Below are 26,328 nucleotides of genomic sequence, written 5' to 3' on the forward strand. Positions count from 1 at the left end.
TTTAAACTGAGAAAATCTATAATTTAAAGAGAAAAATTAGGTGATTTTTTTTAAATTTCATGACAACACATCTCAAAAAAGTTGGGACAAGGCCATGTTTACCACTTTGAGACATCCCCTTTTCTCTTTACAACAGTCTGTAAACGTCTGGGGACTGAGGAGACAAGTTGCTCAAGTTTAGGGATAGGAATGTTAACCCGTTCTTGTCTAATGTAGGATTGTAGTTGCTCAACTGTCTTGGGTCTTTTTTGTCGTATCTTCCGTTTTACGATGTGCCAAATGTTTTCTATGGGTGAAAGATCTGGACTGCAGGCTGGCCAGTTCAGTACCCGGACCCTTCTTCTACGCAGCCATGATGCTGTAATTGATGCAGTATGTGGTTTGGCATTGTCATGTTGGAAAATGCAAGGTCTTCCCTGAAAGAGACGTCGTCTGGATGGGAGCATATGTTGCTCTAGAACCTGGATATACCTTTCAGCATTGATGGTGTCTTTCCAGATGCGTAAGCTGCCCATGCCACACGCACTAATGCAACCCCATACCATCAGAGATGCAGGCTTCTGAACTGAGGGCTGATAACTTGGGTCGTCCTTCTCCTCTTTAGTCCGAATGACACGGCGTCCCTGATTTCCATAAAGAACTTCAAATTTTGATTCGTCTGACCACAGAACAGTTTTCCACTTTGTCACAGTCCATTTTAAATGAGCCTTGGCCCAGAGAAGACGTCTGCGCTTCTGGATCATGTTTAGATACGGCGGCTTCTTTGAACTATGTAGTTTTAGCTGGCAACGGCGGATGGCACGGTGAATTGTGTTCACAGATAATGTTCTCTGGAAATATTCCTGAGCCCATTTTGTGATTTCCAATACAGAAGCATGCCTGTATGTGATGCAGTGCCGTCTAAAGGCCCGAAGATCACGGGCACCCAGTATGGTTTTCCGGCCTTGACCCTTACGCACAGAGATTCTTCCAGATTCTCTGAATCTTTTGATGATATTATGCCCTGTAGATGATGATATGTTCAAACTCTTTGCAATTTTACACTGTCGAACTCCTTTCTGATATTGCTCCACTATTTGTCAGCGCAGAATTAGGGGGATTGGTGATCCTCTTCCCATCTTTACTTCTGAGAGCTGCTGCCACTCCAAGATGCTCTTTTTATACCCAGTCATGTTAATGACCTATTGCCAATTGACCTAATGAGTTGCAATTTGGTCCTCCAGCTGTTCCTTTTTTGTACCTTTAACTTTTCCAGCCTCTTATTGCCCCTGTCCCAACTTTTTTGAGATGTGTTGCTGTCATGAAATTTCAAATGAGCCAATATTTGCCATGAAATTTCATAATGTCTCACTTTCGACATTTGATATGTTGTCTATGTTCTACTGTGAATACAATATCAGTTTTTGAGATTTGTAAATTATTGCATTCCGTTTTTATTTACAATTTGTACTTTGTCCCAACTTTTTTGGAATCAGGGTTGTAAATGACCATTTACAATTACACCACTGGGTACAAACCGGATAGCTTTGGTTTTTGATTTGGATGCATCGCTTTTCTTCATTTTCACTAAATTGGTTTGTTTATTCTTGATTTTGCTGTGAGCAGGCAATAAACTCGCCCACATCTCCAGATTGTTTTAGATCTGCTATTGCTCCATGTTGTACTCTTTTGACCACCTTGCAACAGGTGGGTTGCATCCAACATTACAGCTGCCTCATTAGATATGCAAGATGTGAAGTGGTGGTCAGCTAAGCTCACAAAGCATTACTATCGCTGGGGCACCTCGCTGGTTGTTAAAATACCCTACATTTGCGTTGTTTTGGGCTGCTTGATTCAAACAAACCACGAAACCGATAAGTTTCTTCCGGGTTCCCCGTGAAGTGATAAAGGGTGAAAGAGCAAAAGATTTTACCAAAAGACGACAAGAAAGGTGGCTCTTGAACGTTTCACTGTGATCAAAGGGAGCCGAGTTGAAGAATGCTTGAGTTTGCAGTGATCACTTCGTGAAAGGTTTGTAAATTCTTCTGATTTTATTTCGTTTGGATTCCCAAATGACTTCTCGCCATTTTCTGTTATTTTCGTGATGTTTTGAAGTTCAGGAGACTCTCAAGTCCTCAGATGTGTCCTTGTTTGATCGTGGTAGCCATATTGTAAGCTAACGTGTGCGTTTTCACTTGATCAGGATGTTCGAGCAATCTTCACAAGGACAATGATGTAGATTGGGCTCCTACACTGAACTAGATAGACAAGATATTCGAGACGATCCGTGTAAACGCAAAAGCAGAGCTTACAAGTTAACAGCATGAAACTGCTTCCCCGGCCATGCAGTTACAGTGAGCCGTGATCACGTCTCCATCCTGTTTCACCAATACCCAGGTCTTTAACGGTGTTTCTGTGGATTTTTGTGAATGCTCTTCTCTTCCAAGTAAATCAGGGAGGATTGAGAATCGAGTGGCTGTGGTTTGTTCACACTCGATAGTAAAACTTGTAGTGTTCAAGCAACCATCACAAAGACGTGTACAAAAAGCCCAAAAATTCCTACATACCTGGGCAAAAACAGTACAGGATTTATCTTGTAGTGTCCTGATCCCCAGATCTTTAACCCAACCACACATTAAAAAAAAAAAAAAAGGTTGTACACTTCCATGCTCTTCCAGGTTTTCATCCGTTTGTCCGTGTAGAACGATGTCTGCAGTACCAGGTAGTTTAAGGTGTTTAGGAACTCAATGATGGATAATTTTCCACCTCGTAGGAAAAATCCTCCTTTGCTAACATTGTAAGGATCTATCCCATTGCAAAGAGCAACTTTCTGAAGGTATCTTGACTTAGCCTGGGCCCGCCCATCCTAAGTGTGACGCAACACGGGGGCCTGTTGTGAACCTAGTCTGGCAAGGCAAGCTATCTCCAGCTCTTCCAAGCTCCCGAAAAATCGGGAGCCAATCAACTTTGAGCATCTCCAACGGCCCTGGGTAGAGGCGTGTTCGAGGCAGTGACGTAGTAGAACTGCGACCGGAAGCCATAGATTGTTTACAGAATCTATGCCGGAAGCGCTTCATTCACTAGAAACATTACGAACATGGAGCAGCGGCAAGCCTTTGACACAGCGGTAGATGCTGTATTGAAAGCATTCAACGGGAAGTTCTCATTGAAAACGGAGCAAAGAGCAGCCCTGGAGGTATTTATCTTCTTCCTGTTACTCGAGCAGTTTCCGTCGCGTCACATACGTCAGAGGAAAGAGTGATGTGATTTGGTTTAAGCTTCGTCAGCCTTTTCTGGCTTCGACCAGTAGCAAACTGAGGCATTTCAGGGAGGCGGGTCAACCACGCGCTTTGGGAAACGGTTGGGCTTAATATCTTTGCCAGACCAATGCTCGCAGAGCTTTGAAGTTGCATTAGCCAGACTAATCTTGACTGTGAATTGGCCTCAGAACTGCGAAAATAGTCAGACGGTTTCACTAGCTCTTCGCATAACGGCAGTCAAATTGGTTTGTCTGACCACCACTTCATTCGCCGGAAGTAAACTCGCAAGCAAAAGTCATATGACTGAATATAACCTATATCACGTCCATAATTGCAGCACTTTTCTTTTACTCACACGCACAGTAAAATGATCAACATACGAAACATGATTAGAAACAAGAGACTAAGTACATTGACTCCAGTGGACACAGCAACAAACCTCTACAAGATCCAACATGCTGAATCTTAACATTGTGAAAGCATTAAGTTCTCAGTCTACAGTTCTTGTAAATGATCAGGAGTTTATTGTGCAGCAGACTTTCTTAGTTTTCCAGTCTGTCCTGTAGGGAAATTTTACTGACCAATTTTAACTTGTTTTAAAAGTGCTGCTTTGTGAAATACTCTCCTCCTCTTTGCTATTCAAAACAAGGAAGTCAAGTCTTATTTTAAAATCCCAGTATTGAAGGGGAAGTAAACATCATTTAGGCAAGACCCTTGCGCTGTTTCCACTGGGTGGAGCAGATGGGTGTCTGTGATTACAAGAACAATGACACAAATGTTTTAATCATTATCAAATTCAGACAAGTGCACAATATTTTGGTAGCTCATGGATGAACGTTGTCATAACAGTGATCTGGACATTTCTTGAAATCACTGGAGGGACAGACTTGCATACAGTGCCAGTGAAAAGTTTGTACACCCCTACCCATTCATAGGCTTTTCTATATTTTGACGATTTTATACATTGTAGAACAATACTGAAGACATCAAAACTATAGCCCTGTTCACACGGCACATATTTGCATCGATGCTGCACCGATGTATTTTGTTGCGATATATCTGACACCGGTGTAAATTTTGTGGAGCGTTCACACGTCACAACCCTGCTTACTAGAGAGAAGCGTGTTAGCACCGGTGCAGCCTCACTTGCGGTCACACGGCAGTTTCTGCGATAGTTTCTGCGATAGTTCCTTTGATAGTAATAAAGTTTTGATATAATTTCCTTTTATTATTATCATTTCCTATCATTATTACTATCATTTCTGATCGTAATAATGCGGAAATGAAATATGCGCATGCGTGAAAATGTACTTCCTTTTCCCGGTTGTCATGGCATCACCAAGCGCCGGGAAAACAATGTGGATGAAGACACCAGTGTTGCCAGATATTGCTGACTTTTTCCATCCCAAAATATGTTCAAATCCGCCAAAATGCACTTAAAATTACCAATCTGGCAACACTGGAAGACACGCAGTTCTGTTGTTGATATTCGCCATTTTGGAAGCGCAAAATACCAGGATGCAAAATTATGCAATGCCCGTATGTAATCAACTCTCCTCACGCGTAGCGAGTCTACCCCAGTAGCGTTCAGACGTCCCATTTTATATCGGTGCTGCCCCGCAAACTAGCATTTACTCCGGAGTAAATTTCTTAAACCACCTCCCGAGCAGGGTTAGATTTGCACCGGTTTAAGCAGCTTTCAGGGGCGACACCGGTATAACTTTGTACCGTGTGAATGCTCTACCGGGGTAGCCCCGGTGCTACACCGGAGTAAAAGTTGCCGTGTGAACACCCCTTATGGAATTATGTGGTAAATAAAGTGTTAAATGCGTTTCATATTTTAGATTCTTCAAAGTGGTGGCGTAGTGGTTAGCACTGTCGCCTCACAGCAAGAAGGTCCTGGGTTTGAGCCCAGCGGTCAGCGAGGGCCCTTCTGTGTGGAGTTTGCATGTTCTCGCCGTGTCTTCGTGGGTTTCCCCCACAGTCCAAAGACATGCAGGTTGGGCTAATTGGTGGCTCTAAATTGACCGTAGGTGTGAATGTGTGTGTGAATGGTTGTTTGTCTCTGTGATAACCTGGCGACTTGTCCAGGGTGTACCCCGCCTCTCGCTCATAGTCCAGCTTGCCTGCGACCCTGTAGAACAGGATCAGCGGCTATGGATGGATACTTCAAAGTAGCCTATTGCTGTGTTCACACTTGTACCGGTACGAAAGTGGTATAACTGTATCGATACAAAGTATACCGGTACAGTTTAGTGCATCTGTCCACACTAGCGAGAAATGTTTGCAGTTTTCTTTCAGGGAAGTTGAAATGTGCGTGCGCGAAATGTTTCCGTGGTTACCGAGTAACTTCCTTCCGAGAATATGGCGGATGAAACGACGTGTGTGCTTTTTGTCAATGTACAGTCTGTATTTCTGTTGGTCATTTATTCATTCGAATCGTATAAAACGTGCGAGGCAGTTGGGAAAGAAACAAAGAAAACTAATCTCCCTTTCTCCCCCTCACTTTCTCCCTCTTTCCTTCTCTTCCCCTCCCTTTCTCTCCCTTTCCCCTCTTCCTCCTTTCTTTGCTGCATGTAGCTCCACGGTCGTTTTGAGCCATTTTGATGTTTTATTTACAGCTGGAAAGCACGGGCGTATTGTATGAATAACCTGGAAGACGTAGGAATGGTTCATTGCGCTTGCGCATTATATTTGTATCGATACAGAGCCGCTTCATCTGTCCACACTACAGCAAAGCGCTACAGTACCGATACAGTTATACCGCTACAGTACCGGTATAGTTGCTAGTGTGGACAGGTGTTGCGGTACGAAAGTAGTTTCGTATCGGTACAAAATCCCTAGTGTGGACAGGGTATAAGTTTACCTTGATGATGATTTGCACACTATTGGCGGCATCATAACCAGCTTCACGAGGTAGTCACCTGGAATGCTTTTTAATTAACAGGTGCCTCGTCAAAAGTTAATTAGTGCAATTTCTTCTTAAAATGTGTTTGAGATCAAATAGTAAATAATAAAAATACAGGAAATGGCCCTATTCTGCGACTGTAGTGATCCATACTATGTCAAGAACCGCTCAACTAAGTCAAGAGAAACGACATCCATTACTTTAAGACATGAAGTTTCTTTTAATTAATAAAAATAAAGAAAAAAAAATTGAATTAGAAGATATCCAAACTTTTGGCTCTGTATTATACTATATACTGTGTGTTGACTAGTGGTAGCAAAAAATAGTAGAATACTACACACACAGGCATTAAAATATACAAAGGTGTTTTTTTTTAAATGATATTCAGTATATCTCGTGGTGATGAATTGTGTGTGGCGCTGCTGCCTTTCTCTCCACGTACAACTTTGATTAATGGCGGCAGCAGCACATGAACCAAAACACAAGCGTGCCAGTACTTTAACCTTTAGTGAAAATAAAGATAGCGATGTTGAAATACGAGTGCAGACTTGACAAGACATTTGTTAAAATACAAGATAAATACAGAGTTGTGCGTTTTTCTGAATGTCCGTTAGAAGTTCAAATCAGGTAGGCAGGGTGTATGACGCCATTGTTTTACCCATGTGGTGCACAAACGAAGCAAACAAGAACCCATTTGGTTCTCACCTTGATGAGTCATTAGCTGATGGATTTGACTTGGATCACAGGTAGGAATTAACTTGTAAATAGAAAGCATGACTGTGGACAGATGAATGAAAAAGGAACTTTAGGTAACATTGATTTGCTGGGATAAACTGTGATACCGTTTGAATAGGCCAGGGGGAAAAAAAAAAGACTAAAAAGGTTTTGTGCTGGAGTGATGCAGTTCGTCCCAGAGACGTTACAAAGATGGAATTCAATAAATAAGAACCAGAATGTGGGATCATGGGTAATTTGACAAGCAAGGTCCTGCTGTATTGCTCAGTGGAAAAGTGCTACTGTAAACATTTGTGTGTCTTCTTTTTCTCAATACAGGTGTAACAGAGACGCATACACACAAGCGCAGTCATGGTGGCGCTATCACTAAAGATCGGGGTGGGAAATGTGATCAAGACAATGCAGTTCGAGCCCTCCACCATGGTGTACGACGCCTGTCGCATCATCCGGGAGAGAGTTCCTGAAGCGCAGCTCGGCCAGCGTGAGTGTTTCAAAGCCCAAACGGCAAATTTCTAAAATCTACAAAAATGTGTCTATTGTTTAACTGTGAGCTTGTCTTTTCAGCGAATTTAAGATGATGGAATTGGCTTACTTCAACTTATTTACTTTTAAATTTATAAACTTTTTTATTTTATGCTGATATTCTAAAGTCTGATTGTGCTCCTTGTTTTAATGTTCCCTGGGCCATGCAGTGGTCCTCGTCCTGAAAAAGCACAGCATCTTATCTTTCCATTCCAGTGATTCCCTGAAGAGGCTGTCTGATTTATTTATTTATTTTCCACAAATACACTCCCTTTATGGCTCTTGCAATCTAATTTGTCCGGTCAAGTTACACTGTAGTGCATCACCATTATTGTTGCACACATGACGGCTACGATTAAGATTTTATTTTATTTTTTTCCTTTCATACCCAAGTACTGATTCAGGATCACGACTGGAGTTTGATTTATCAGATTGCTCAGAACAACCGTGCTGAATTCAGGTTAGCGCTGGTATATTTGTCTTAGTTGTATTCAAAGCAACACCAAGTCCGCGCCCTTACGCTAAAGTATTCCGGAGCCTCTGATCCAGTGACCTCGGTTACTCATGAGGAGCAAGGCCTGATTTCACCCTTCTGTCACCAGCCTCCACAAAAAGCCCCTCCCATAGGAAAAAAGGAACGAACATGCTGCCAAATCCTAAAAATATCCCTGAATATAAAATGCAACTTCAGAGTTTCTAACAAAGCTGCTTTTTTGCTCTCCAATCAGGGTGTGGCTGGTTCCCCAGTCTTATATAATAACTTCCCTCTGGATGCGGTTTTTGTCATTCTTGTCCAAACCTGTGAGTAATTTTCCACTTTGAATGCCTGTTTTTGGCCAACGTCAACAACTAATATGGAATGTTCAGCATCTTAAAAAGCAGAGTGTAGAGAGACACTATATAGTCCCTGAGGGGTGTAAAAAAATAAAATTTAAAATAAAAAAAATCCTGAACTCTGATGCCAAACAGGGGGGAAAGAGATCTGAGCTACCCTTTGTGGTTGAAGGATATCAAGAGCGTTCATAAACTGAGACGAAGGCAACGTTAAGGGTGCGATTGCAAGATACCACCTTGAGTCATTTCTGATGGTTTATGTGGTGTGTGCCCATCAAAAGCGAAAGAGAGATGCATATTTTTACCACCTATTTAACACCTCGGTGCTTTTGTGGACATCTGTAATGAATTTTCTAGGAATATAATCCTGACTTAATTTAAAACTGGACTGACTCACTTGGACTGACTCTTCTTAATACCCAAAGCTGCCATATTTTCAGTACACAAAACACACCAGTAGAATAAGCTCTGACCTGTTCTTTCCTCCTCTAGCCAACGACTATGGCCTGTTCCTGTCAGATGATGACCCAAAGAAAGGCATTTGGCTGGAAGCAGGAAAAGCCCTGGACTATTACATGTTGAGAAATGGGGTGAGTGAGTCAGTCATTCTGAGGCAGGAATGTCAACGTGCTACCACATGTTTCCCCATTGTAGAGGAAGTGCACTACTGAGAATGGAGATTGTGATTAGACCCCAGTCAGTGATGTGTGCATACATTTGATAGGTAGGCCCGACTTAGAGTTTATTTCATTCCTGTTAGTCTATCCTTCACATTTTATGAAGCAGCTCACTTTCATTTTGTATGCTGTCAACTGCAGTGATCGATGGAGTTAATCATCACAGTTGACTCTCAAAGCAGCAGTGGAAGAGGTTCAGGCAGGCTTTTACATGAAAGCAAAACGTTGCAAGTCAGCAAGTGGTTGAAATCTGCAAACTTCCACTTTCGCATCTTGCACAAAATGCACACGTAAAAGTATTTTGTGCTTTTATGGCTGGATGGGTTATTGTTTAATCATGATCACATGATTATTTTTGGATTCTTCAATTAGCTAAATGCAATTTACTATGGTGTTGGTGAAATTAGGTTAGCTGTGTAAAATGTCATTTTTCCCTCCGGTGCATGCCTACAAATGTAGGTGTACAGTGTGAAAGAAAAGACTGTTTACTGATGTTCTAAAATGGTAGTGTAGTACAGTATTCTAAATTTCTCATCGTTATAATAATGGTTTTAGCCACGCAGAGACTTGACTAACAACCCTGTCTTTTCTTCACTTTATTAGAACATGCTGTCATACTTGATAATGCTGTAATACTTAGAAAAGATTAGCCCATGCTAATTTTTAGCAGTTACAAAGGAGCCACTGATATGCAGTTTTTGTCATAAACTGCTGTAAAAGTGGTTGCATCATTATTCCACATCAGCTGTGTGTAATTCAGAAGTGGCCAAGCAGGAGGTCCTCATTACACTTGCTATTGTTTCGGGACGTGCGTCAGTTCCAGCCCAAAGAACCCATGGGATTACAGCTGAGGCACTGCTGTAGATTAGTCTGGTTAACACCAGACCATATCACAAGTGAAATATGGTCTGGAATCCGCCTACTGAATTTCTCGTAGGGGAGGTGTGGTTTACGATTGTCAACGGCCGTTTATTGGACATTGCGAATGTCTATCATTTGGCGTATACGTAGCCCATGGCCAATCATGGCAGTTGTACCCGGTGACGTAGTTAGAGCGACGAAGAGGCGAAGAAAGACTGTAACGCCAAACGCTGTTCTTTTTTTAAAACAAACTTTCGCTCTAAACTATTCAGAACAGTGTCTAAAGCTTGATCGAAAGTTTGGTTCGTATCGCTCGCCGCCATGTTAAATGTGATCCGTAAACAGTCCCAAATAAACTACAAGCTTCCGTTTGTCGAGTAGTACGCGTCACCGTCTTTCCACCCCTCCCCACTCTCTGATTGGCTCCCTAACTCAGGCGAGCCTTTAGACCATAGTTTCCATGCTGTCTTTTCAGATCGGAACGACTGTGCAAAGCAGCATGGGATTTCCCAGGCTAGCTGTAGATATGAGCAGTGACGTTAAAAGATATGAGTAGTGGTCATGTTCCTGAGAGTTGTATTAGTAGAGATTTAAAATAATTTTAATCATTTTCACAAAGCATTGTTTAGTCACAAACGTACAGCTGCATCATAAGTCCATACAGCAAAGTTTCACTTTTAGCTAAACCCAAAGTTACCTTTTTAGTCTATTAGTACAGCTCTGGTGCATTAATTATGTTCCTAGGACAAAGAATTGGTATAAAATGGCTCTTGTCTGACACTGCTTTTTTTTTTTTTTTCTTTTCTTTTTTTTTAAGGACACACTCGAGTACAAGAAGAAGCAGAGGCCGCTGAAGATCCGCATGTTGGACGGGACAGTGAAAACAGTCATGGTGGATGACTCCAAAATCGTTACGGACTTGCTCATGACCATCTGTGCCAGAATAGGTAAACCACGTGGCATTCATTTAAAAAAAAAAAAAAAAACAGCCAGGCTTGGTGTGTCCACTAACATCAACATTTAAATGTCGAATCTGTAGTTTCATTTGTCTTTTGTTTTCAAGGTTGAGGTTGGTTTTGTGTGTGTGTTTGTCAAATTGGGAGTATGTTGATTTTACTTGTGAGAACTTTTACTCCTCAGGCATTACAAACCATGATGAATACTCCCTGGTGCGGGATATTGGTGAGGAGAAGAAAGAGGAGATCACAGGGACATTGAAGAGGGACAAAACCCTTCTGAGGGATGACAAAAAGATGGAGAAACTCAAGCAGAAGCTTCATACCGATGATGAATGTATGGCAGATTGTCACCACACTGGAGTCCTAAATTGCCAGAGTTTTTATTGTTTCAAAATGACCCAGTTTGACATTTTTAAAATTGGTTGGAACACTACACCATAAGTGAACACTTCAAAATAGGCTGCTGAATTTTTGTATGTAATGGCCACATTGTGTACAAGGTGTTTTTTTTTTTTTTTTTTTTGGATCATGTAAGCAACACATTTCATTGTAGTTATGAATAATCACCCAAGCTCTTATTTCATAGCCTTAAGTGATGTTTGTTTTAAAGTCTTGTGCTGCTTTGTGGGTGCAGTGAACTGGCTGGATCATGGGCGAACGCTGCGTGAGCAGGGGGTGGAGGAGACTGAGATGCTGCTTCTCAGGAGGAAGTTCTTCTACTCTGACCAGAATGTCGACTCCAGAGACCCAGTTCAGCTCAACCTGCTCTATGTACAGGTACGCAACTCAAGAGTGTGGAGTGTCAAGATGCTCTTTGGATAACTTCAGGCATACAGCAATGTTTTTTTTGGAAAGCAGTGGTTTTCTCCGTAGTGTCCTGCCATAGACACCTTGCCTGTTCAGTGTTTTGCATATGGCAGACTCGTGAACAGAGATATTAGCCAGTTCCTTCAAGCCTTTAGCTGTTACGCTAAAGCTGTCTTTACCTCATTGAGGATTCTGCATTGAATCTTTGGAGTAATCTTGGCTGAGTGCCTACTTCTAGAGAGACTAGCCACAGTACTAAACAGTCTCATTTGTCAAACTGTGGAATAATGAATATTTAAACTACTTGAGATTTGCTTTGTAACCCTTTCCAGTTTTATGCAAATCAACAGTGCTTGATCTTGGGTCTTCTGAGATCTCTCATGAGGCATGGGTCACATCAACAGATGCTTCTTGTGAAAGTAAACTCAAAATATTCGAGTGTCCAAATACCTCTGATTCACATCTCCAAACTGTTCATTGATTAGACTCCAAGTTTGCTGACTCCAATTAGTTTTTGTTGAAGCCTCGGGGGGTCACATACTTTTTCCAACATGCACTGTGAATAAATGAATGGTGTATTCTATATGGACAAGAACAAAGCAATCATTTTTGTGTTATTAGTTAAAGCAAATTGGGTTTGTTCATTATTGTAACTTGGGTGAAGATCAGACAAGTAGGTAATTCCAATGGGTTCACTTACTTTTTCTTGCCACGCATTCACTCTATCGCTGTACTTAAATGTTAGTAGTCCCTTAGTAGTACAACCCCGATTCCAAAAAAGTTGGGACAAAGTACAAATTGTAAATAAAAACGGAATGCAATAATTTACAAATCTCAAAAACTGATATTGTATTCACAATAGAACATAGACAACATATCAGATGTCGAAAGTGAGACATTTTGAAATTTCATGCCAAATATTGGCTCATTTGAAATTTCATGACAGCAACACATCTCAAAAAAGTTGGGACAGGGGCAATAAGAGGCTGGAAAAGTTAGGTACAAAAAAGGAACAGCTGGAGGACCAAATTGCAACTCATTAGGTCAATTGGCAATAGGTCATTAACATGACTGGGTATAAAAAGAGCATCTTGGAGTGGCAGCGGCTCTCAGAAGTAAAGATGGGAAGAGGATCACCAATCCCCCTAATTCTGCACCGACAAATAGTGGAGCAATATCAGAAAGGAGTTCGACAGTGTAAAATTGCAAAGAGTTTGAACATATCATCATCTACAGTGCATAATATCATCAAAAGATTCAGAGAATCTGGAAGAATCTCTGTGCGTAAGGGTCAAAGCCATAAAACCATACTGGGTGCCCGTGATCTTCGGGCCCTTAGACAGCACTGCATCACATACAGGCATGCTTCTGTATTGGAAATCACAAAATGGGCTCAGGAATATTTCCAGAGAACATTATCTGTGAACACAATTCACCGTGCCATCCGCCGTTGCCAGCTAAAACTCTATAGTTCAAAGAAGAAGCCGTATCTAAACATGATCCAGAAGCACAGACGTCTTCTCTGGGCCAAGGCTCATTTTAAATGGACTGTGGCAAAGTGGAAAACTGTTCTGTGGTCAGACGAATCAAAATGTGAAGTTCTTTATGGAAATCAGGGACGCCGTGTCATTCGGACTAAAGAGGAGGATGACCCAAGTTGTTATCAGCGCTCAGTTCAGAAGCCTGCATCTCTGATGGTATGGGGTTGCATTAGTGCGTGTGGCATGGGCAACTTACACATCTGGAAAGACACCATCAATGCTGAAAGGTATATCCAGGTTCGAGAGCAACATATGCTCCCATCCAGACGACGTCTCTTTCAGGGAAGACCTTGCATTTTCCAACATGACAATGCCAAACCACATACTGCATCAATTACAGCATCATGGCTGCGTAGAAGAAGGGTCCGGGTACTGAACTGGCCAGCCTGCAGTCCAGATCTTTCACCCATAGAAAACATTTGGCGCATCATAAAACGGAAGATACGACAAAAAAGACCTAAGACAGTTGAGCAACTAGAATCCTACATTAGACAAGAATGGGTTAACATTCCTATCCCTAAACTTGAGCAACTTGTCTCCTCAGTCCCCAGACGTTTACAGACTGTTGTAAAGAGAAAAGGGGATGTCTCACAGTGGTAAACATGGCCTTGTCCCAACTTTTTTGAGATGTGGTGTCATGAAATTTAAAATCACCTAATTTTTCTCTTTTAAATGATAAATTTTCTCAGTAACCCTCATTTGAAATATCTCATTTGATATGTCATCTATATTCTATTCTGAATAAAATATGGAATTTTGAAACTTCCACATCATTGCATTCCATTTTTATTTACAATTTGTACTTTGTCCCAACTTTTTCGGAATCGGGGTTGTATATCTATTCTATTCCTGTAACTTAGTGTCTGTCTCAGAAGCTCCTCCCACAACTCGTAGAGCATCTGGTGCTTTTCTCACACATCGTGTACACCTATCTAGCACGGAGTGTTGTTTTGGGATGTGCTCTATATCTTTCTCTGTTTTGGCTCCTGGAGTAACAGTTACACCTTTACAACAGATCAACAGTAACCACTGATAGATGAGTGTAGTAATGTCATCAGAGGAACATGATATACGCTGCCCTCTTACATGTAGCATTTTACATAACTTGGCAACAGAAATGTGCATTATCTGTTTTTATTTTGATATTCATCAGTACATTAATATGGGTTAAGTTATATTTATTACAACACAAATGAGATCATGCATTAATTCATTTTAGGCCCATCACCATACAGATGGCTCTGCTGTATTCGGGCAGTATGTTTAATCTGCTTATTCAGTGTGTTATAATAACAGCACGACCTTTAGTAGTCTTTGTATTATGATGCGCTGGTTGCACTGGTTTTGATCCCCAGCAGTAAATTTGTAAGATTACTAACACGCGGTATATTTTCTACCCAGGCACGAGATGACATTCTGAATGGATCTCACCCTGTCTCTTTTGACAAGGCCTGCGAGTTTGCTGGTTACCAGTGTCAGATTCAGTTTGGAGACCACAATGAGTCCAAACACAAGCCAGGATTCCTCGAGTAAGGGTTTATTTTATTTTTTAAATTCGTTGTACCTCATTTTCCTATTTTCTGATTTGTTAGTTTGTTAGGATTAGTTGTTGTATCATTTTATATATAAAATATATAAAGTTATTCCACAAACTCAAGTCGTATACGAGTTGATAGCAGAGCTGATAGCGCCAGGTCGGCTATAAGCCTCGAACTTTTGGCACGTAACTAGGGCTCGACATTTAACTTTTTAAACCCACTTGCCCCCTATTTTGCAAGCACTACACCTTTTTTTTTTTTTTTTTTTAAGTTTTGAATTGCAACATAAAATGAAGATCACACATTGAGTTGAAGTTTGGTTATCGATTAAGTTTGGTTATTGGTTACTTTTTACTTGTCACGGAAAATAATTTTATCCAAAATAGTTTTTCCTGCCTTAATCAATTTATTTCCATTTCATATGCATGCAGCTGTTGTAATGTTCAGTATGTTTGTATAGAACTCCTGACTGTAGGTTCATTACTCGATAATGTATAACTCATAGAAATCTGTAACAGTTTGTATGAAGAAAACAATAGGGTGCCAAGACTTTTGAACAGTACAGTGTTTGAGAATATTTATGTATCGGTTTTTTATCATCCACCTCTAGATTTAAAAAAAAAAATCAGGATAGAACCGACAGGATAATGGTTGAGTTTAAAATTTAGTCTGTAGGTTGTGGGTGTTTTATACAGAGCTGGCAACCTGTAACTGAATCAGTGCAGCGGTCTGTCATGATGCAGCGTGGGTTTATTTATTTATTTTTATTTATTTAAAAAAAAATATAAACCTAGAGGTGGATGATCTCTCTCTCACACACACTAAAAATATATATATATATATATATATATATATATATATATATATATATATATATATATATATATATATAAATAATATATATATTAGGGGTGGCACGGTTCACAAAAGTCGCGGTTCGGTACGTATTGCGGTTTGAGGTCTGCGGTTCGGTACGTATTGCGGTTTTTTGTTTTTTTTTTAAATCTTAAGTACTCTGTATTTGGGCATATAGCCTACTATTTACCTTAAGTAAACATAGTTTAGGATACAGCATTTAAGAGAGGTTAAAATTATAGTTACAATGAAATAATCATGCACAAACGGAGTTTGAGTTGACATAAGCACATTTTATGAACAATCTCTGATGAAAAGCCAGGTAGTATTTTGAAACAGCAAGAGGGAAGACATGGATGATTTCAACAGCTTTTTTATTTACTACAGTATTTATACAGTGTCAGGAGTGTTTGCTGCCATGTTGTGGCATCTAGAGGAACCAGGTGTCTTTTGTCACATACAGAGTTTTCATAATTGGAAGAAATAAAAATGAGTTCTTAAAGCTTACTTTTGAACAGATGTGTGTGTTAAAACTTTTATGTGGCGACCAACCAACCACCTATATACAAAAACCGAATCAAAAACTCTTCTAATCCCTGAGAGAGAGGATGTATTTTTTCACTTGAAATTTAAGTGCAGTGTTTTGAAACGTATGGCTGGATTTCTTATCTAATCTTAAAGTGCCACTGTATTCTTAGAACGATTTATAACAAAATACACACACACAGCCAATATAAAATATTGCAATAAAACCAATCACTGCACTGTTTAAAACAAACCTCCCCTCGCCGGAAAAAAAAAATCTAGTTCGCCCATTATCCTGTGTCATTCTGAGATGCGCAGATAGACAGTAAAGGGAATTCCGAATTCCCTTTACTGTCTATCTGCGCATCTCAGAATGACACAGAATAATGGGCGAACTAGATTTTTTTTTTTTTTTCCGGGCGCCGCGGTACGCCGGAAATCCGGAAAAAAATCCAGAAATCCATCACCCCTGTTCGCGCGAAAGAGAACCACGTGGTTTCATACGGGCATTCGGCTTTTTTTTTTGGCGAACATCTTAAATAGGGGTACCGCGGTTTATACGCGTATTGCACCGCAACAGGCGTATCGTACGGTTCGGTTTTTTTCCCATAACCGTGCCAAGCCTAATAAATAAATAAATATATATATATATATATATATATATATATATATATATATATATATATATATTTTGCACAGGACTGTGTTCCTCTGATAACAGAAACAAAGCTCCAGCTCTCTCTGCTCTGAATCTGTTCTGTTCTTTCAGGATTTATTGTGCATGTCACTTTTTTTTTTTTTTTTTTTGAGATATTTTTTGGGCTTTTTTTCACCTTTATTGGATAGGACAGTGTAGAGACAGGAAATGAGCAGGAGAGAGAGACGGGGAGGGATCGGGAAATGACCTCGGGTCGGAATCGAACCCGGGTCCCCGGATTTATGGTATGGCGCCTTATCCACCTGAGCCACGACGCCCCCGATGTCACTCTTTTTGTTGAGGGTTTTTTTTTTTTTATGCCTGAGGTGTTTGAAACCAATCTGGGTTTTCTGTGTCGAATAAGGAAGCGGCTTCACCTGTAAGAAAATCAAACACTTTCATGAAGGAGCTAACTCGAACGCGAGCAGAAAAAATAAAACGAGATTCTTAAGCAAACTCTTCCATCCTCACTTCCGACTTTCTTTTTGTCAAATACATTTTCAATACAATCGTGAATTTCTCTGGAGTTTTCAGGCTGAGCTCCTCTCCATGTTCTTGAAGCATTTGCTTCCATTTAACATTTTTCTTGATAGCGGGAAGACAGTAATGCCTTTTATCTGTTTCTCTGTTTGAACAAGCAAAAACGGCGCAAAAATTAACCATATTGAAGACAGATTAAGCCTTGCTTGCGTGAAAGGCGGTGTCTGTCTGACCCCAGCTGTAATTATCACGTGATGCATGACGTCATGCACAAGGGGTCTATAAACAGTATGCGTACCGTACTACAACAGCAGGGGTATATAAAATAACTTGCAAAGCAGTAAATGAAACAAAGACTAAGAAAACAGCCAAGGCATAATGGCAGATATGTAGAGAAGAGACACTTTTAGAAACTGAAATAAAAGATCAAAACCCCTAATTTTTGTGGTGCTAGTTTGTAATATATGCTCATTCCAACTTGCCTGATCAGGCAGGTCAGGGACATGTTTCACTTGCCCGAATGTAATCGGGCAGTGCTTAATTGTTGAGCCCTGACATAGGCTACGTTCACACTGCAGGCTGAAGTGACTCAAATCCGATCTTTTCGCCCATATGTGACCTGTATCCGATCTTTTATTGACAATATGAGCGACACAGATCCGATTTTTTCAAATCCGACCCAGGCCGTTTGGATATGTGGTCCTAATTCCGATTCCTATCCGATCTTTTCATATGCGACTTCAGTCTGAACCGCCAGGTCGCGTTCATCCGACTTGCATGTCATCATCAAGCCACAAACGTCACTATTCTGCGCTGAAGTAGGTGGCGGGTCTCTCAAAAAAAGTTACAACAACATGGCGCATGACCACGGGCGCAGATAGAGGGTGGGACTCATCCCACCCAGATTTAAATTCGCCTCGTTCGGTCCCCCCCACTTATAGGGAGGAAAAAACGTCTATGCTGTCTTTCTTTGCATAAGGCAAACCTCACGGAAAAATCAAAAGACTAATTACCATTCGGTTTATTGAGGTGCACAGCAGTGTATACATAGTTGCAACAACTCACATAAAACAAAACAAAGACTGATATTCGGTTGGTTGAGCTGCGCAGACTGCGCAGGTTGCGAGCTCGAGCTTGGTTGCTATGGTTACTAACAAGTTTGACAGGCATATTGGGGTTGGTTTGCTGGCAGCTTTGTCCCCCCCAGTTTTTTGTCCCTCCCAGTTCAAAAAACGTATCTGTGCCCCTGTGCATGACATCAATGCGAGGGACGCTTCGGGCTGTGAAGGTTCTGAATCTTCTCAATGGAAGGACGCAGAGGTTAGGGAGCTGATTTCCATTTGGGGGGATACAGCTATTCAGGCTAGATTGGATGGGTCATACCGCAACTGGACGGTTTTACTTCCGTAAACACTGGCCATGCTCACTGCGTGTGACGTCGTCGTATCCTGCAATGCGCATGCGGAACACTTTTAGGTCGCTTTTCGTTCATACTGAGGATCACATACAAGTCGCATATATTTGTTAATGTGAACGACCTCACAAAATCGGATTTCACAAAAAAATCGCAATTGAGCATTAAGCCTTGCAGTGTGAACGTAGCGATAGATACAGGAGAGAGCCACAATTTGGCAGAACTCAGAAATTCCATATTTGGGTCCCCGGTGGCCCCCTGGGTGGTGGATGTTTTGGATTTTTGTTTGTCTTCGGTTAACATCACCATTGCTTGACAGATCTTCACCAGACATGGAAGTCTGGGGGCAACCCAGAATTTGGCAAAACCTGGGCAATGCCGGGTAACCTGCTAGTATAATGTACTGAAAGTCAGAGCAAAGCCTTTTCAGTTAAATCTGAGCAATCAATTTGTTTTCACCACATAATGTGTTTTAAATTTTTTTTTTTTTTTTAAATGAAAGCTCTTCAATGTTTAAGTGAAAAACTCATCTGCTCTTCATATCCCTCTAGTTTGAAAGAGTTTTTACCCAAAGAGTATGTGAAGAACAAAGGAGAGAAGAAGATTTTCCAGGTAAGGTTCTTCAGTTTTGCATGTTGATGTGGGTCTCTGGTTTGAGGTCATTGTGGGGGGCAAGCACAAGTGTGCACAGGGATTTTAGCTGCTGGTGGTGGCTGTGCTTCCTCTCTCTGTGCTCCAACTTTGGATGAAAATACATGAGCTAGATTTAATCAAATTTAAAACATTCGCAGCAGCATCTTTCATTGTTCACTGAATGTTTATTTTAATGGTGTCTGTAGAGAGCTCTCTCAGAAAAGATGAAAGCAGTTAAAGCCTCAGGCCGCATATGCACTTTAAGTAGACTGATAAATATGTATTAATCTGTTACCTTTGTTTGTGGAATATTTGGAATGGCTAGTGTTTTATATTCTGGTGTGTTCAGACTTTCCCAGTACATCATTCATATGGGCTAATCTGAAGTATGCCATTCTGATTGATACAGAATGGAAATAGTTTGTTGAATGTTAGACTGAGTTTTCTTTCCACCAATCAGGCACACAAGAACTGCCAAAATATGACCGAGATTGAGGCCAAAGTCAGCTACGTCAAACTGGCCCGTTCTCTCAAAACCTACGGAGTGTCTTTCTTCTTAGTAAAGGTAAAATACTTTTTTATTATGTAACTGATGGATAACAGCCCACACCCAAAGTGTCTCAGTCTTGTAAATGGTTCAGTGATTTAACACCATACATATTTGTCTGTTAATAGACTGGATGAGAGGTGTGTATGTGTGTGTGTCTCCACCCTGCAGGAAAAAATGAAAGGAAAAAACAAGCTGGTCCCTCGCCTGCTGGGCATCACCAAGGAGAGTGTGATGAGGGTGGATGAGAAGACTAAGGAAGTGATGCAGGAGTGGAGTCTGACCAATATCAAGCGCTGGGCTGCCTCCCCTAAAAGTTTCACCCTAGTAAGTTCAGGCTTGGTGTTGGTTTGCGCACGTGTGTATGTGGTGAAATGGATTTTATTTCCTCACTTTTTAATCCTGCTGTGATTTTTTTTTTTTTCTTTCCTTCTTCCCTTCCACAATAATTTGTGTACACACTTCTTGTTTTCAATACTTATGTAACTTGTTTTGATCTAAATCCTGAAAGTTTTGTTTGCTGCATTAGTATAGGTAATCATATGGGGCCGAGTAAAATTAAGGATTAATTTCATGAGTGATTTCAAAGTTTTTGGCAATTTCAAAACTTTGAAATCACTCGTGAAATTGATCCTTAATTTTACGAGGAACCATACGATTACTTGTGTTTTAATATATAGGGCCAAATTCATACTTCGGAAGCCATTCAAGTTCACAACATTTGTCCTTCACATTTTCTGAACCAATCAGGGCGCAAGACTATCTTGCATGTTTGAATCAGTTTCTAAAGCATTCCTTGTTTTCGCAAATCTCTCGCTTTTCCCTCGAGGACTTTTCATGATTCTTGAAAAGTAACATCTTTCAGAATTGATCCCGGATATTTCTCTTGTCTCAGATGCAGATCCAATGCTGCCTGCATTACTTTTAAGAGAGTCTGGTTCGTAGTTTTCCCCATTTTCTTTCCTTACTTCTGCATAAAACTGCGATAGCACCTTGTCTAACTCACAGCATTCATACGCCCCTAGAGAGTCATTTATTTGTCTTTCTGCGGCCCATTTCTTAAACATGAAAAGCCAAAAATGTGTACTTTTTTGGTATTTTCATTTTCGCTTGCAGCTTTCAATTGGTTTATCATTCCTTCGTCAAATATAGCGAAACGTGGCATTGCTGTCAGCAGAGTCAGCCATTTTAACAAAATTTTGCTAATTTTTGTAACCGTAACCAAGCAACGAACTAGCCAATAGCATTTCCGAAATACAGCCCCGTGTTAAGGAAAAAAGCCCTCCTTGATTGACCAATCAGAATTGAGTAATTTGGCCCTATGTATTATAAATTGTTAAATAGGTACATGTATGTTAAAGAATGTAATTTCCTCAACCTGAGCGGCAGTGTCTCGTGACGCATCTAATTGTATAATAGCTCTATAATATTATCCTGATCCACAAGAAAAGAACTATTTTCATTTTAAACGTCAAAAGCACTTTCAAGACTTTAATTTGGAGCATTAATTTCACTATTTTTATTTTCAAAAGCGAGCAAAACATGCTGATCTAAGGTGTCGTTGCTTTGTTATAACAAGTAATAACAAAACTCAAGCTTTCTGAGGCATATCCTTTATGGTAATGGCATTATTTATTGTTGGCAACTTTTTCTAAAAAGGAAAAAAAATCCTTTTCACATGAGGAAAGGAAAGGCATGTCCGTGTTTTTATTTTTGAATATCTGGGGAAATATTCAGGAAACTATTTCCTGGCAAATTACCCTAGAGCTGGAAGCCGGCCTAAAGATCTGAAATAGGAAAGAAATGTACTTGGTATTAATGCTGTGGCCAGCTCATAATCTTTCCCAAGCAGCATCACAGTGTGGACCGCTGTCAAGTCTGTGGCTTATTTTCTAAAGGAGTTCCTTGCTTTTTGGTTTCAGTAAATGTTGTACAAATTCTGTCATTGTTATGCAATCGATATTTTTAGTGGACAGCTAAAAGTTTAAAAATGGTTATCCAGCACACACAAGAAGCCATCCAAATGAGAATGATATTCACATTGCATTATGCAGGACTTCCACATGTCGGAATGATCATGGAGTTAAATTAAATTACAAATGTTTTAATTCCTGGCCTGACACATGATCTTGTGAATGTGGTGATTTCTATAGGACTTTGGAGATTATCAGGATGGCTACTATTCAGTCCAGACCACTGAAGGAGAACAGATTGCACAGCTGATTGCTGGCTACATCGACATCATCCTCAAAAAGGTAATTGGCTCTTAATGCATGTTAAAGTATCTTGTAGGTCTTTTCCTCCAGACAATGCGGCCTACTTCGCCATGCCTTGACAAATGAGCTGTGATCCTGATGAATATTGCTTTCTCCCACACCATGTGAGCCATGCTGTATTTTTCAGTACAAATGTTGCCTTTGGTTACTCATCTTGCTTAGGTACTATGTGAGCTGAGACAAAGCGACAGGACATATGGGTGGAGCAAAAAATAGACCAGGCCATCGATTGGTCAAATGCAATCATTCCAGACTCACCCTGACGATGCCCATGGCTGCAATTGCTTTTCTACCAGCACAATATTGAGGAGTGTAGTGGTCAAACTTTGTCACTTTCAGATGGATTTACAAGGCAGCATATGGTTTTAAACAGCAGTTTAATGTTTTATGATTCCTTTTTTAAGTTTTATTTACTGTTAAAACTAACGTGCTACTTTTTCACTGGTAGGACACTGACTCTCACACACTCGGCCAAGAGTCCACGTTTCTTGAGTATTAGCATTTCTATAGTAGTGTCCAGCTTACAGTAACACGTTTCCCATTGTCCAAACCAGAGCTGACAGTTTTCCAGTCGTTTTTATCCAAAGACCTTATTTGCATTGATTATATAGCATGTTTGTGTGAAGTTACCGCCTGTGGTTTTACAGGAGACAGTGGAATTTGACAGCCGACCTTGATACTTGACCTTTGTCAAGTAAACAGCTTGGCACCAAAGTGCTTGTGGTATGTAACGTCGCAAAACTCACAAGAACTAACCAGGCGAACGCTGTCTGTCTGCAGAAAAAGAGCAAAGACCACTTTGGCATGGAGGGAGATGAGGAGTCGACAATGCTGGAGGATTCTGTTTCACCTAAAAAGTAAGCATGATCTATCATCTGGAGATCATGAGTTCACATCCTGATTATTGCCACAACCATTCATACAGTAGCCGGGAGTCTAAGAGGCTGTCCACACGGCAACGGATTCAGGTGAATCCGATAAAATTGTTTATCATTTCGGCCTGGCGTCCACACGGCACCGGCGTTTTGGGTGCCCCAAAACGATATTTTTTGAGAACGGGTTCCAGAGTGGAAAAATCTGGCAACGGCGCCGTTGCGAAGTCGTCTGGATGAGTAGAACGGATTTGTTTACGATGACGTCACAACCACATGACTAGAACAAGCAGCACTCTCGCTGTTTTGTATGAACCACTGCATTGCATTCACTTTTGTATACAGCTTTTCTTTTAAATAAACAAGTAACTGAACCATTTCTTGAATTTCTTTTTTTTTATTGGATAAGACTGCTTTTCAAAATGTTCACACACAATAAGAAAATTAAGTTATATAAAACTATGCACACTAATAAAACTAATTTGTACACACAGAAGGCACGATTTCCTTGCGTAGTCGCATCCATCATCTTGTTGTTGTGTGTTTGTTCCTGAGTGCTTCACGCCGGGTAGAAGAAGGGGTTTATGCGCATGCGTCCTACTTCTACCGTTCTGGTGTCTCCGATGGGACCGTCTTACCGCGCACGTAGAGGTGTGGCATGTGTATTGCATCGTTTTCAGCAAGCGTTGCGTTGCCATATGTACCTGATATCTTACTGGTCCGTTGCCCATGTGGACGCGATATTTTTTTAAATAAAATCTCGTTGCCGTTGTCGTGTGGATGTAGCCTAAGAGAGCAAAATTGGCCTGTGCGCTAAGTGAAGGAGGGGTGGCATTCTTTCTCTCTCTCTCTCTCTCTCTCCTTTTCTCGGTCAATTACAGCAACACTAGCCAATCATGGGCGTCTGTGAGCTCATGCATACGGAAATGGATGGACAACACTGTCCTCCACGTGTTGCGCTGCCTCCTAACATAAGCATGATGGTCCATGCCATCATCTCTGATTGTTGTGTGACAGCTAAGTTTACTTCAAGACTCAAAAATTGCCAGAAGCTTTTTTATTTTTTTTTTTTAACTGATGGAGAGGTTTTGTTTTTTTGTACTTGATTGAATAGCTGAAAATGTTGATTCTTTAGCAGGTACCCAGCACTGACTAATGTTTCGTAGAGAAAATGGATTGAAGTCATATGCAGATTTTGAGAATCTGTAATTAACAATTGCTTGCCGAAAGCGAGGTGAATAATAATGGAGGCAAAGTCGAGGTTATTATTCGCTGAGGCAGATAATTGTTTCAGTATAAATACAAATGTGATTCATTTAAAAGGTGTTGGTTTTTTTTTTAAATCCTATTGAGAATTTTTTTTTTCAGTCTTCAAAAGCAGTATGCAAATGTCAGACTTGTCACTTATCTACACAGAATCACCTAAAATAAATTACAATTTCACTTTACTTTTGAATAGCTGTAGACCAAACTTCGTAACGTCTTTAGCACTTTTAGGAACAGCATTTTCTTTTGTAACTTGTAATTCTTCCTCACTTACTGTGATTGATCAATTGGCCACCATTTTGCCAAGTTGCTCATCGAGAAATAATCAATCTTTCGACCAATCGGCGTGCACGATTTCATATAATCACCTTTGTATTTGTACTAATAACGTTTATTCATATAGAGTGCTCTTTCAATTGTAGGTTAAAGGTGAATAAGGGTTGAGGCAAATCTGTGATTGATATCCCAGCCTTCCGTCCCCTAATGAATCTGTTCCCTCCTTTATATTGTATATTTGTGTACATTATCACTTTATGATAATTTTAAAGTACTTCAGCAAACTGTATGACCTGACTTACAGGAGTTGTGCATTTTGAATCCTTGACGAACACCTTTTGTGCATTGCTTACAGATCGACAGTGCTGCAGCAGCAGTTTAATAAAGTGGAGAGGGTGGAGACAGGCTCTGTGGCTCTGCCTGTCATCATGCGTCCAGGTGCAGGAGGTCCAGAGAGCTTCCAGATGGGTTCCATGCCGCAGGCCAAGCAACAAATCACCAGTGGCCAAATGCACACAGGGCACATGCCACCACTGGTGAGCTCTATAGCTGGATATTACCATTATGGCAGGAGTGTGTGGTTTTTTGTTTTTTTTTTAATCAAAAAGTAATACACCTGATACAGTTGATTTAAACACAGATTGTTGTCTGCTGAATTTGTTGTCTGAATCAGGTGAGGGATTGATTAGCCAAGTGCTCCTCTGCTGCGTTTTGCATTAAATTGGATCTCTGTTCATATTTTTCTCTCTATACACAGTGTGAATGCTATTTGCAGATGAGAGAGCATGCAAAGAAATAGTCAGTCTGAATGTCATTTTCTAATATATCGAACAAACATCCTCAGCTGTTTTTCTTGCATTGATTGTATGTAAGCAGCAATGCTAAATTTCTAACAAATTCTACACTACCGTTCAAAAGTTTGGGGTCACTTTGAAATGTCCTTATTTTTGAAAGAAAAGCACTGTTCTTTTCAATGAAGATCACTTTAAACTAATCAGAAATCCACTCTATACATTGCTAATGTGGTAAATGACTATTCTAGCTGCAAATGTCTGGTTTTTGGTGCAATATCTCCATAGGTGTATAGAGGCCCATTTCCAGCAACTCTCACTCCAGTGTTCTAATGGTACAATGTGTTTGCTCATTGCCTCAGAAGGCTAATGGAGGATTAGAAAACCCTTGTACAATCATGTTAGCACAGCTGAAAACAGTTGAGCTCTTTAGAGAAGCTATAAAACTGACCTTCCTTTGAGCAGATTGAGTTTCTGGAGCATCACATTTGTGGGGTCGATTAAATGCTCAAAATGGCCAGAAAAATGTCTTGACTATATTTTCTATTCATTTTACAACTTATGGTGGTAAATAAAAGTGTGACTTTTCATGGAAAACACAAAATTGTCTGGGTGACCCCAGACTTTTGAACGGTAGTGTATTCTTTTGGGTCTATGCATTTTGTATGTCATAACCTGTATAGCGAGCGCGCACAGTGAATAAGAAGCAAGTTCATATTTGTTGTAATTCTATGGAAAAAAAAATTATACCCGTGTGAGAGCTAGTTAAAGATGGCGGATCTTTGTGTAAATCCTGGGTTTCCGTAGAAATGTAGAATGTAACTAAATACCAGAGAGAGGAAAACATTGATAGCTGGAGGTATATAATTTCATCAGTTAATACTAAAACTATGGTGCTTTTCTTATTTTCTTTGCTTTAAGAAGCCAAGACAATTTCAACCCTCTGTGGTCTATGCAAGTTGAAAGCACAGTTAGCGCTACTGGTAATGTTCATTGTGTCTGTGCCAGTGTAAAGCCAAAGCTATATTATATTTGAGTGCATTCAACCGCTCAATCTTTTTAACTAATTAAAATC

General features: G+C 40.4%; 1 protein-coding gene across 1 annotated transcript in view; it reads left to right on the forward strand.

Annotated features, from left to right (window-relative positions):
- The window catches only part of tln1 (talin 1), a 152,722-nt gene that overhangs the window by 61,106 nt on the left and 65,288 nt on the right, over positions 1-26,328 (forward strand). Inside the window, exons 3-14 of the mRNA XM_060908652.1 lie at positions 7,201-7,363; positions 8,731-8,828; positions 10,594-10,723; positions 10,917-11,069; positions 11,370-11,512; positions 14,485-14,612; positions 19,144-19,204; positions 19,686-19,790; positions 19,944-20,099; positions 21,926-22,027; positions 22,829-22,905; positions 24,818-24,998. Coding sequence (XP_060764635.1) covers positions 7,234-7,363; positions 8,731-8,828; positions 10,594-10,723; positions 10,917-11,069; positions 11,370-11,512; positions 14,485-14,612; positions 19,144-19,204; positions 19,686-19,790; positions 19,944-20,099; positions 21,926-22,027; positions 22,829-22,905; positions 24,818-24,998 — 1,464 coding nt within the window. The 5' untranslated portion in view covers positions 7,201-7,233. The remainder of the gene's footprint in view (positions 1-7,200; positions 7,364-8,730; positions 8,829-10,593; positions 10,724-10,916; positions 11,070-11,369; positions 11,513-14,484; positions 14,613-19,143; positions 19,205-19,685; positions 19,791-19,943; positions 20,100-21,925; positions 22,028-22,828; positions 22,906-24,817; positions 24,999-26,328) is intronic.

Source organism: Neoarius graeffei, chromosome 25, assembly GCF_027579695.1.
Source record: "Neoarius graeffei isolate fNeoGra1 chromosome 25, fNeoGra1.pri, whole genome shotgun sequence".
In the NCBI taxonomy this organism is placed as follows: domain Eukaryota; kingdom Metazoa; phylum Chordata; class Actinopteri; order Siluriformes; family Ariidae; genus Neoarius; species Neoarius graeffei.